This window comes from Stigmatopora argus, chromosome 16, assembly GCF_051989625.1.
Source record: "Stigmatopora argus isolate UIUO_Sarg chromosome 16, RoL_Sarg_1.0, whole genome shotgun sequence".
In the NCBI taxonomy this organism is placed as follows: Eukaryota; Metazoa; Chordata; class Actinopteri; order Syngnathiformes; family Syngnathidae; genus Stigmatopora; species Stigmatopora argus.
Genome location: NC_135402.1, coordinates 12,704,630 through 12,717,530, shown reverse-complemented (window position 1 = coordinate 12,717,530; position 12,901 = coordinate 12,704,630). Strand labels below are relative to the sequence as shown.

The following is a 12,901-nucleotide window of genomic DNA, read 5'->3' as shown; positions in this document are numbered from 1 at the left end:
TTGTAATTCAGATTTTTTTGAAAAGTGGCACAAAGGTTTGCCATTGAGGGTTTTGGTAACCTGAATATTTGTGTAGAAGCATTTGTAAGTAGAGGTCTCACTGTTTAAATATGCTTTTATGGGCCGCAATAAGTTGGCGGTGAAATTTCTTGGCTCTTGTTTGTATAGAACTGTTGAACTGGGAAAACTCTTGGAATAACTGTGGCTCTCAACTCACCAGACCTAACGTGATTTTGAGCTTTTGGCAACAAACTGCCGTATTTTCACACCTATAAAGCGCACCATGTGATTGGGCGCAGTCGCATTTGCGGGTACAGACGCTCCCCTACTTACGAACGAGTTAGGTTCCGAGCGATTGTTCATAAGTTGAATTTGTTTGTAAGTTGATTCAGTGCTATATTTTGTATTATAATTTATGTTTCAGGCCTATATAAGTATATTGAAGGTTTATATGAGTGCATTTTTATGTTTAAGGCTTGTATAAGTAACACACATTGGTTTGTACTGAAAAAAAACATTTAATAAAATGGAGAGAATATGTACAGTACTGTATAGAGAGAGAGAGAGAGCGAGAGAGAGATTTATGTATTAGAAACTGGCCGAAAGAAGCGATCTAACGACGATTGCACAGTTTTCTTTTTTTTTTCATCATAAATAATGCGGTAGCACTGTATGGCATCATTCAATTGATTTGCAAACTTTGTGCAACGTTCAATATTTGGGTCCTGCTGCTCGATCTTTCTGTTTATAAATGGTACTGACGGTCGAACGATTCAAGTTGTATATGTGCAACGCTCACCACTCTCACGCGCATCAAGCTTCGTTATTATTGCCACTCGTTTCAAATGAAATGGCTTGCCTCTTCCTTGCAACTCCCTCAATAGAAGCCTTTCGCTTTTTACCAACCATATTCAATAATGGATGCACGAGATATTTAATGATACAAATGAAAAAGGTTCTTTGCGCACTGGAGATACGTTCACGCGCTTCCGCATTGAACAGAAGAAGGTAGATGCTGGGTGAGCTGAGCCCTCACAGCGCCAGGCGTCGGTATTAGCGGCGGAAAGAAGCACTACTCGGAAAAAAATACAAAATCGAACTTGCGAACATTTTTCGACATAAACGCAATTTGCAGACATGTTCATATGTACCGTTGTTCGTAAGTCGTATGTTCGTAAGTAGGGGAGCGTCTGTATATTTTTGTTTTTTGTCAATACAATACGCCTCGTCAGATAGGGCGCTAGCATGACACTAGGCTATTGTATGTTATGCTATCTGCTAGCGTACTTATGTTATGCTAGCCGCTAACTTATGTTATGCTATCCACTAGCGTATGTTATGCTAGCGTATGTTAGGCTTCTTTAAGTATTGAGAGTGTTTTTGAGTACTATTAAACACATTTTAGTACTGTTAAACCCCTAGTTATTTGTTACTTTGTTAATAAATGGCGAATTAGAAAAAATAAAAATGTTTTTCCAATCCAATATCCTGTTTTGGGATTTTTTTAAGAGGGTTGGAACGAATTAATTTGTTTTTAGTTCATTTCTATGTGAAACGTTAGTTTGAGTTACGAGAAAATCGACATACGAGCTCAGTCCCAGAACGCATTAAGCTCGTATCTCGAGGTACCACTGTACCGTATTTTCTCGCATAAAAGCCGCCTCCGCCGCATAAGCCGCACCCTTAAAATTGCCTTAAAAACATTTAATTTTACAATTTCTCTCGTATAAGACGCTCGCTGATTCACAATTTTCACCTCCATATTCATAGTATTAATAGGGAGTACAAATGTGTTAACATCTTAACACATCTCAAAATCTTAAGAAAAATCATCGTATGTGTTATTTCTGAGATACTGTATGAATCCAATGGCGGCCCGGTGGAACAAGTGGTTAGCGTGTCGACCTCACAGCTCTGGGGTCCTGGGTTCATATCCAGGTCGGTCCACCTATGTGGGTTTCCTCTGGGTACTCCGGTTTCCTCCCACATTCCAAAAACATGCATGGTAAGCTGATTGGACACTCTAAATTGCCTCTGGATGGTTGTCTGTCTCCTTGTGCCCTGTGATCGGCTGGCCACCGATTCAAGGTGTCCCCCGCCTCTGGCCCAGAGACAGCTGGGATTGGCTCCAGCACCACCCGCGACCCTAATGAGGATAAAGCGGTTCAGAAAATGAGATGAGAAAGAGAAGATGTATGAATCTAAAGGATCGTCTGCTGGATTGCACATTATTTGGGTCAATAGCATAAGGAAGTTAATATTAGAGGTAAGATCGGGCCGAAAAAAAATCCAGCCAGGCCCGACTCGGCCGTGAGTACTAAAGCCCGACCCGGCCCGAGCCTGACCAATTATCTTGATTTGCAGGCCCGAGCCCGAAGCAAACGCGAAATTTCATATTTTATTTGTGAGGACTCGGGACTCCAGAGTCGTGAGAAGGAGGGGAGATTTATGATAACAAATTAAAGCCTGTCTTTGGTAACAAAATCTAAGTTAAACAAGACTATAAACATTTAGATCTTTTATATCACGTGGCCGGATGATTCGCCTAAAGACGTTTCGCTGACGGACGTTTGACAGACGGACAGGTCGCCGAATGGACGTTCCACCGAACGGTCAATCGGCCGAACGGCTGTTCGGCCGAACAGAGCTTCGGCCGAGCGGAGGTTTCACCGGCGCGCTCGCCCCGCCCCCGGATCGTGTGTGTACAAGTTTTGCAATCTTGGCCCACGGGCCATATACGGCCCATTAGGATTTTTAATCCGGCCCGCCGAGTAGGTAAATCATATCCTTACGGTCATTGGAGGGGTTTCTCCCCTGGAACAGTGCTTCGTGGGCGGATTTTAATGACACATGCGGAGTTTCATTATCGAGCTCCATATATTTCCCGAGTTTGAGCACTTTAAAAATCGGCGGGGGTTCCCCCCGAGCCTATCCGAGAATAGTGCGCCGTGAGCGGACTGGGTTGGACGACGCCCCGCTGAATTTCTGCAGCTCCAGAAATGTTTCAAAATCCATCTTAAAACAGCGTTTAATGATCAAATACAAATACTAGTATTTGTATATACGATACTAGTATTGTATTTTATACTAGTATTTTATTTAAAAGAAGACAAAGGAAATTCACATATTCTTCGTGTATACAGACTAGATGTCCGATGCGCGTTGTGAGGCAACGGAGCTCGACGTCGTCGCTTGTCGGCCATTTTAAGAACAGAGCCATTCGCCAAACGGCTCAAAATGGTCTCAAATTCGGTCAAATCCAGCCGAAAACAGCGTTTAATGATTAAATACAAATACTAGTATTTGTATTTGCGACATCAAATGTCGGATAGGCACTGGGCAAACACACCGTTGATGTGTGTGGTGCTCATACTTTGAAAAATTTATGGAGCTCGGGATTTCAGCGGGGCATCAGCCAACCCAATCCGCTCATGTGTCACTATCCTTGTTTACGCTCGGGAAAAAACGCCACCGATGTGTGGTGCTCACGCTTAGAAAAAAAATATGGTGCTCAGGATTCCAGCGGGGCATGTGTCACCCCTGTCCCCCAACAGAACACTGTGCTCGGTGAAAAACCCCTCCAATGTGTGTGGGGCTCAAATTTGAAAAATTTCTGGAGCTGCAGAAATTCAGCGGGGCGTCGTCCAACCCAGTCCGCTCACGGCGCACTATTTTCGGATAGGCTCGGGGGGAACCCCCACCGATTTTTAAAGTGCTCAAACTCGGGAAATATATGGAGCTCGATAATGAAACTCAGCATGTGTCATTAAAATCCGCCCACGAAGCACTGTTCCGGGGGAGAAACCCCTGCGATGACCGTAGGGATATGATTTACCTACTCGGCGGGCCGGATTAAAAATCCTAACGGGCCGTATATGGCCCGCGGGCCGAGGTTGCAAAACTTGTACACACACGATCCGGGGGCGGGGCGTCTGTCAAACGTCCGTCGGCGAAACGTCTTTAGGCGAATCATCCGAGCACCTTTATATCATAATATTGACGTTTGACAGACAACACTTTTGGCAGTAGAGCTGTTTAAATGCCTGCTCAGCGCCGAGGTGCCAGTTAATCGTAAAGATAGTCGAGAGATTAGTGGGGGAAAAAATAATAATTTGGATGTCAAAATCGCAATTGTTTATTTGGGGTCTTAGCAGAACACTGGGATCTTTCACCACTTTGCAGCTTCAACTTTCAACTTCAGTACAACGCAGACGTATAAAAAAAGTTCATAAAAATGTCAAAATTCACGCTGAAATCGCAACTGAAAAACGGGAGATGAAAAATAGCAGAAGTCAGAGCTGCGCTTCTTTGGCGCTGAATTAGGTGGCACTCATCACCAAAGAAAAAATTCACAGCAAAAGAAGAATGACGCGACGAAGAATTTAGACACAGAAGAATGATGCGACATACAATATAAAAGACTGAGGAGTACGAGCTCTTGCCTTCTCCTGTTTTGTTCCCATCGTGCACCTTACCACTTGCACAAAGCCAACCCCGAGCCTTTTCCAGCTTTGTGTGGATTTTGCATCGCCTCCTAAGCATCCTGTAGAAAAATCATTACCGGAGCCACCGCCGCCTCCCCGTTGAAAAGCAGGGACTTTGGCTAAAAAGCGGAGCCACAGCGACGCCTCGAGGGGCCGGTCGGTGGGCGATACGGCGGCGCGTGCTGGCGGCGAGCGAGCGAGGTCTGCCCTTATGGTTGTCTTGCGGAGCAAGTTTTTTGGAAGAGGATGCCTACCCGGATATTCTTATTCAAAGATGAACTGAAAGTGGCAGGGTTCACACGGATTGCCTGATCCTCCTCCATCATGTGTGGGGATGCTGCTGGCTGGCTTCATGGTGGCACCAGGCTTACTCTACAAGTTCGATCGTCCGTCCTCATGCTTTAGAAAACAAGAACAAAGCCTTGCCACCTGTCTACTGGATGAGCAACCGGAAAGCTTGGATCACGGAAGCCTTCAAACTGTTTCATCACAGACGTGAAGCTGTACCTCACTGAAACGGGGGTCCCCTTCAAGAACTTGAATTAAAACTCCCATTAATCCTTTTATTTATTTAAATCAAGCGGAGGGGAACTATTTTCACTGGGTATTTAACGTATTTCTAATTTTTGTATATATACATTATATTTAGATATTAATACATTAGTCTTTTTATATGATTATAACTGTAATATTTAATAAATACACTTCTTGATAATTGTACTTGTGTACTTGTATTTCTGTATAGGCATGAAAACGGATGGTAGTAATTATAGGGGTGATCCTTCACGGTTTTTCGATTATCGTGGCCATGTCTGGTCTACATTATCCGCGATATTCGAGGGATTACAGTACTGCTCATTATGGATCATTATTCATTTAGTTAGTTCGGAGGTGGGCAAACTACGGCCCACATTTTTTACTTTTTAATCCGGCCCGCGGAAGATTGGTACAGTATTAAGGTTTGATGTAGATAATTGCATTCATATCATTTTGAATTGTAATGACGGCATTTGAACACCAGGTGGAACGTAGGCGCAGCAACTTGAGAGACCCATTTCCAATTAACGCGCTTCTTCTACTGGTCAAATCAGAACCAATCTGCAGCAATGTCAAAGAAAAGTCGACACTCAGTGCCGCGTGTTTAACAAAGAATGGACGGATAAATTCTCTTTTACTGAAATCCGGTCCAAGGCTGTATGTCTTATTTGCCAATACAACATCAGCCGTTACTTTTCCACCAAGCATTCTAATTACGCCAGCAACCTTTCAACATGAGAAGGTGCGGCTACTGCTGAAAGGTTGGTTACTAGCTTACAGCCTCAGCAAAACATCTTTATTTGGGCAAATTCCATCCAAGGAGAAAGCACGAAGACAAGTAATTTACTGGCATTCAAATCAACAAGCCTTTCTCTGAATGGGACCTTTTTAAAGAGTGCATGATAGAGACAGCAAGTATGTTACAGTATTTACTCGCATATAAGCCGCTTTTCTCTGACAAAAAAAATTATGACTGAATAGAGGGTACGGCTTATATGCGCATAAAAACACGACACGCAAAAAAAAATGCAAATTGACGGCGCCACAGCACAATGACGTCACTTCAAAATGGTGCCATTGCGTCGGCGCGTGACGTCACGACAAAAGCGAAGTCAAGTCGGCCGATACTTTATTTCAAAATAGAGGAAAGATAAACCGATAAAATGCTAAACAAAATCTATTTTGACGTCCATGAATGAAATTCAACAAAAAAACGTACGTATCTTGCATAAAACGTGAAAAAGCTCACATTGCCGTCACTGCCCGCTCGGGGCACATCCATCTTACCTAGGGCGATGACGTATAAACCTAGTTAAACGTGCTTTGACTGGCCAGACGCGAGTAGCCTTAATTTAGAAATAAAACAAAATTCCTCTTTGATTGTTATAAATGTTCCATGTTTTCCGTTGTTTTCATTAAAAGGCAGGTTATATCCTTCTTTTCGTTGAGGCACCTAGGCGGATAGCTTGGGGTCCTATAGTTGTAGTCTTTAGTAGAGAGCACTGCGAACGTTTCCAGCGGCGTTTGATTCAGTGTTCATCAAAGTTGAATGGAATTTGCTGTTAAAGAAGAATGCTCTACATTGTCATTTACTTGGATTTGATATAAAAGGAGCTGAAGAATCATCTGTGTGCCTTCGTTTCACTCTCTGACGGAGTATCTGGGTAGATGAGGTGTTCCACCGCTATCAAAGAACATCGCAACGCTAAGCTAACTCGCTAATATTGATTATTTTTCCTTTTATTTCTTGTTCGAAAGTGACAACTATTGGAGTAATATGAACCATTGAACGAATTGAGATATTTTGACAGAAGCAATATGGCTGCCACAACATCTTAAACTTCTGGTAAGAAAATTGTAATATCTGTCATTAGAAAGCATCAGGTTCTCTTCAAGATAGACTTATTTCTTCTTTCAAATTGAATAATTTGATATTTTGCATTTACAAAGACAGGCAAATTAACTTCCTTATGATATTGACCCTAATAATGCACTTTTGATTAATACAGTATCTCAGAAATACCACGTGATATTTCTTAAGATTTTCCCTTCAAAGTAACATATTTCTAAGTAACATATAGACTTCCTGTGACTTCCGGTGTGTGGTTCCAGTTTTATCCAACTCTACAACGTCTTTTTCTTGAGTCTGTATCCGTTTTTGCTACTGCAACCAAGATGGCACCGCTCAGGTGGCAGTCGGTAGTGGTCCGTCCCCTCTTGCTCGTTTTGTGTTTTTGCTGCTTTTCTGTCTTAATGATTTGATTTAATGATTCTTAATGATCCTATATACTTTGCTTTTGCTTTGTACTTTGTCCTTTTGCTTTGTTGTTCTTCGGCCTTTGCGACTGTATTGTCTAACTTGTAACTATGTGTAACTATGCCTTTCCTGTATCTGCATTCTCACCCTCTTGCTACTGTCACAATGAAATTTCCCGAATACGGGATGAATAAAGTTATCCAATCCAATCCGATATTTGTACAAACAATTAAAACCATGAATATGGAGGTGAAAATTGGGAATCAGGGGGGCGTCTTATACGCGAGAAATTGTAAGATTCAAAAATGTCAAGGCCATTTTCAGGGTGCGGCTTATATGCGCAGGCGGCTTATATGTGAGTAAATACGGTATGTCCTGAGAGCAAGAACAAATTTGAAAAAATTAGCTTATCACGCAGTTCAGTGACTCGACGTATTGAAGTAATTGACGAACACTTAACTAACAAGCTAAACAAAAGATTGGAGTCATTTAGATTATATTCATTGGTACTAGACAAAATCAATGATATATAGGACACCACTCAGCTTTTATTTTTTTCCAGAGGCACAAGTTACCTTGGAGTACGCTAACGCTAACGTTACCACAGATGGATCACCAAATCTGACAGGAAAAAATGTTGGGATGCTCAAGAGAATTCAGTACAGGATGAAAAAGGACAACCCTGAGCAGGAGGTAATTTTCCTACACTGCATAATTCACCAAGAAGTGTAAATACATGTTGCAGCTTGACCACGTAGAGAAGCCAGTTGTGAAACTCGTTAACTTTATTCGAGCGAGAGGATTTCACCATCGTTTATTACTTTTCTTGAAGAAATTGACGCAGATAACACAGACTTACTTCATCATTCTAATGTCGGCTGGTTAAATTTGGGGAAAAGTATGTCAATGTGTGTGGGAGCTCAAACAGGAGATTTCATTTTTGGAGCTACTTGAGAATATACTGACAAATATCCTGAGTTTGGCTTTGTGATTTACCTTTTTCTGTGGACATACTGCCACACATGAACGAGCTGAATGTGAAGATACCAGGGAAAAAACACTTTGTACATGAAATGCAAGCAAACGTCAGAGCCTTCTAAACCAAACTGGTTTTATTTTCGAAGCAAATATTAGACAAGTCATTTGCTCATTTCCTGTTAAACGCAACAGGTGGAAAAAATACTGGAAATCACTGGATGACTTGCATGAGGATTTCTGTCGTCAGTTTGGTGATTTTGGAAAAATTGACAGGGCACTTCAGGTGGTGTCATATCCCTTCTCACAAGCAAAGTTCCCTCCAATTTTTCACATTTCTGGGCATACAGACAAGCTCTCTGAGCACACTAAGGACCACTGTGAGCAACATCAGAAGTGCTCGCTATGACCACTGTCATGATGCGAAGTCGAACTCAGGATGCGGGAAGCAAAAAATGAGAGGGAAGTGCTTGTGCACAACTTAGTCTCTTATTGCCAAAATAATCATACAAAAATGATACAACCTGGGACAAAGTTAACTTAATCAAACTAGACAGGGAAGACGCACACCAAATGAAGAGGCAAAACATTACTCACTCAATCCAACAGGAAACACGAAGCGCAAAACAATACTCCCACCAAAGATGTGCCAGAACACAGGGGTTTAAATACACATACAGGGGTTGATGACAAACTACAAACACAAAACATGCAAAACCTTTTTACAGTGGACCGAGAGAAAGTGGAATATACAGTTCTAAGACAAGTTTCCACATCTTGGATGAAGAGCACATCTTTCCAGGCATCAATGCCTAAGTCCTCTCTATGTGCCACGCAATGTTGTTCCGTTAGGTGGGGTATTTGCCGCTTTAATAAAGCGGCAGCTCCGTTGTGCTTTCCTAGCATTATTGAGGCACCATCGGTCAGCATCACCATTCTCTGCAAGTCCAGTCCATGCTTGGAGTAAAACTTAGTGATTGCCTGCGCAATATTGTGAGTAGTGCGTGCTGTCAGCTAGATGCCATCAAACAGTTTTATAGTTGATGTCATTTTTTCCCTGTATTTGATGTATAAGACGAGCATTTTCTTCACTGTTATGTCTGTGCTCTCGTCTACTATCAGGATATGTCATGGTGCATTTTTAACATTGGACATCGTCTCATTCTGCACTCACTGATTGAGTTCACAAATTCAAAGGCATAGTTTTTACTTCGTCAGCTTTCCGGTATACTCACATACTTTGCCATGTGATTGTGGATTTGCTGAACCGACAGCATTGCTGCATTCATTTTGATGCCGAGTAGAATATTGTCGATGAGAACTTTGACTTGCCCGGGGTCGGATTTCTTTTTTGGGTGACAGCTCGTTTCTCTTCTCTCGATCTTTTGCGCTTTCCTGCAATAATGTACTGATCCCCATTCCCATCTTGCGTCTTCGTACAATTCCAACAGCATTAAAATGAGTTTTGTACTGAGTGTGACGCTTGAGATTGTCCAACTTCCATTCAGTCCGCACTTTTTTCTCCGAGAAGTCGCTTGCTACTTTGGCTTCGCAACATGTTTTGCAGACCAGTCCTTTATCACTTCAAAAAGAAAAAATGTCACCGAGTTTTACTTCTTCGATTTGCACGTACTCCGACAGCCATTCCATCTTAAATGAACCGCATTTCGTTTTTAATTTGGCTTCTTGAGTGGCTCTGCCAAAGGCCCGTCTTTCCGCCTTCAAAGAGGGTTGGCAGCAGTTCCACCGAACTGTTAGGTATATCCTAACCTGCAAAACGCGTACGCATGTAGTGCTGTTAATTACATTAATTGGCTGTGTAACTAACGCAGGTTACACAGCCAATCAATGTAGTTAAAATTTACTCAAAGATTGCAAGCAAACATGCATGGATGGTATGAACCGCATGAAATCATTGGCTGAACTCAGTGTTAATCATATTTGTATCTGGAGCTACCGTTTGTTGTCGCTTTTCAGTGACAGGCTGCCACTCTCTGAGTTGCATTGCAAAATCTCACCTCATCTAATCTCATTTTCTGAACCGCTTTATCGTCACTAGGTTTGCGGGGGGTGCTGGAGCCTAACCCAGCTGACTTCGGGCCAAAGGCGGAGGACACTGTGAATTGGACGCCAGCCAATCGCAGGGCACAAGCAACAAACACACACTCATACCTAGGGGCAATTTAGAGAGTCCCATCAGCCTACCATGGATGTCTTTGGAATGTAGGAGGAAACCGGAGTACCCGGAGAAAACCCATGCAGGCCCGGGAGAACATGCAAACTCCACACAGGTAGACCGACCTGGATTTGAACTGACTGATCTCCAATGTGTCATGTTGTTAAAGGACAATTTCAACTCGCTGAAACTGGATGAGTTTTTTGCATCATTAAGTGCAGCTAAATTTCCAAACATCCAGAAGATGGCAAAGAGGATTCTAGTGTTATTTGGCTCTACATATGTGCGCGAACAGACTTTTGGTGTGATGAACACCAACAGCGCACCCCACAAATAGCCCACAACAGGATTAACACCAGACTTCAATGCACTGGTTAAAATGGGTGCTCAACAACACTGTTCTCATTAAAAGGTATGTTAATACGCTAATGCTTTTTTCTGTTTATGTTTCATATGTACTGTTAACGAACGCAGTTTTTTATATATATTGTATCTTGTGCTGACCTGGCCTGTCTGTAAAATTTACAAGTCAATGTGGCCCCCGTGCTGGAAAGTTTGCCCACCCCTGAGTTAGTTGTACTGTCATATCAGTTAGAATATAATGTGTACATGCCAAATATATGCAAAAAATTCAGGCAGTTCAGTAATTGGCAGCATTGCCTTGTAAATGGCACTCTACTCGTTTGTTGCCTAAATAGAATGAGGAGGAAATCTAAAGAAGTAAATCTTCTGTTAGTCATGTGGTCAGGGATTGCTCCAGGAATTTGGAGCATATGAATAAAAGCAAAGCAATTTCCCTCAAATATTTGAAATCAATGTTGTACTTTTTAGTAGCTGGTATGTATTTGACAATTTCAACTCGGATCTTCGACTTAAAAGGTGCACACCTGGAAATGGTGAAGCGACATTAACAACTCCCAATTCAGAATGCTTTGTCTCACTCATCAAGTATTTTATCTGGAGCAAATTCCTACTAAATCCTTTTACTGGGAGTTTTAAGAGGCAATTCCTAGCTTAGAATTTCAAAAAGGTTGAACTTGAAACTATTTTTCTAAGATTTCGTTTTCAACTTAACCTCACATGGACACACAAGGCCACGGCAATATCAGGTAAATTACAACTTTATAAATGAAGGATGCTCTTTAGAAAAACCAATATGAAGACCAATCCATTCTACAGCCGGACAATGGTTCACTCTGAAGAATTGTCCCAAAAAATCCATTATGTGAACAATAAGAAAGCTGGAGAATGTTCTCTCCTTACCGGGATAATGACGACTAACAACCCACGACAATAGCCGTCATATCCCACTATTCGAATTCTACACAGTGAGCAGATAAAGCGTGGGAACACAACCCGACACTCCATTCCATGTGGGATTGACATCAACTTGTTAGATGTTAACTGTGACAGGTGAATGTGACGGATTGGTTGAGGAAGGGTGCCTTAAGTCGTCATGTTTGCTGAGGAAACAATATGACAACAACTGTTTTTGTCATCTAAAATAAGGACTAAATGTTGTAGGTTGACACAATGCCAGAAAATCAGTTTAGACCTGCCGCAATCTAAAAGAGAACACAGTGAAAGAGACACTATCATGTCTTTTTCTGCAGGTGTTGATAACGCGAACAGGCAGTAATGGGACAGTTATAGCGCAGTCCAGACAAGTAACGGATTAAATGTTAAATATATATTCTGTGACAACGTACTTTTATTTCTTCATTTTTATTTATGTTTTTACCCTTTGATACACATTTTACAACATGTCAAGGGCAAGGAGAGAGCCACGCGTGCGTTGCGGTCCACTCACGGATGAAACACTTGTCAAGCTCGTGAGTCGAAATCAACATGAACCACGAGTGGTCTTACCTTCATTTGCAGGAATGCACCACGCCATACTCCAAAACCACGTCCACGCCAGCAGCCTCGCTCCGCAACTCCTCCAACGCGCTTTCATGGCGCATTAAAAAGGGATAAGGAAAACAATAACGAAGCCGAATCGTAGATGAGCTGGTGCCTAAAGAGAGGCAGGTTCTTTTAACCTTCGAGCGGTGAAATTAGGAATGTGGTGAAGGATTCGCTCCGCGTGGGTAAGTATAATATCACCCTCTTCGGAGCAGAGCTGAGAGCAACTGTTTGCTCACCAGCTGGAAAGACGGGCAGCCCGCCGGAGGGGGCGGGCTTAGGATCCAAACCCCGCCAATCGTGTATCAGCCACAGGTAAACCCCACTACAGGGCTTTCATTCGGGCAAATGGCGCAAATACCTCCTTGCGTTGACATTTTTGCACAAGTGAGGCTATTTAATTGGAAGGGATTCGGCATTTGATTAGGCCTTCCCTGCATTTCCCCACGGCAGTGTTCTGGCATATTTTGCTACCCATCGTTTTTCAAAATAATGTATTTTCTGGAGTTATTATTTTATTTTTTTTCTCTGTTTTTCAAAATAATTTCTTTTCTGGGGTTGTTTTTT

The 12,901-nt window shown here is 42.2% G+C and overlaps 1 protein-coding gene across 5 annotated transcripts in view; it reads right to left on the bottom strand.

Moving 5' to 3' along the window:
• LOC144091218 (ephrin type-A receptor 5-like) overlaps window positions 1-12,568 on the bottom strand; it is a 111,592-nt gene extending 99,024 nt beyond the window's left edge. For 4 of the 5 annotated variants that reach the window (XM_077623381.1, XM_077623382.1, XM_077623384.1 and 1 more), the window contains exon 1: window positions 12,299-12,568. In XM_077623381.1, coding sequence (XP_077479507.1) covers window positions 12,299-12,386 — 88 coding nt within the window. In that variant the 5' untranslated portion in view covers window positions 12,387-12,568. Of the gene's footprint in view, window positions 1-9,492; window positions 10,024-12,298 lie in introns of all 5 variants that reach the window. The other variant, XM_077623383.1, reaches the window with a different exon arrangement.
• Window positions 12,569-12,901: the final 333 nt, after the last annotated feature.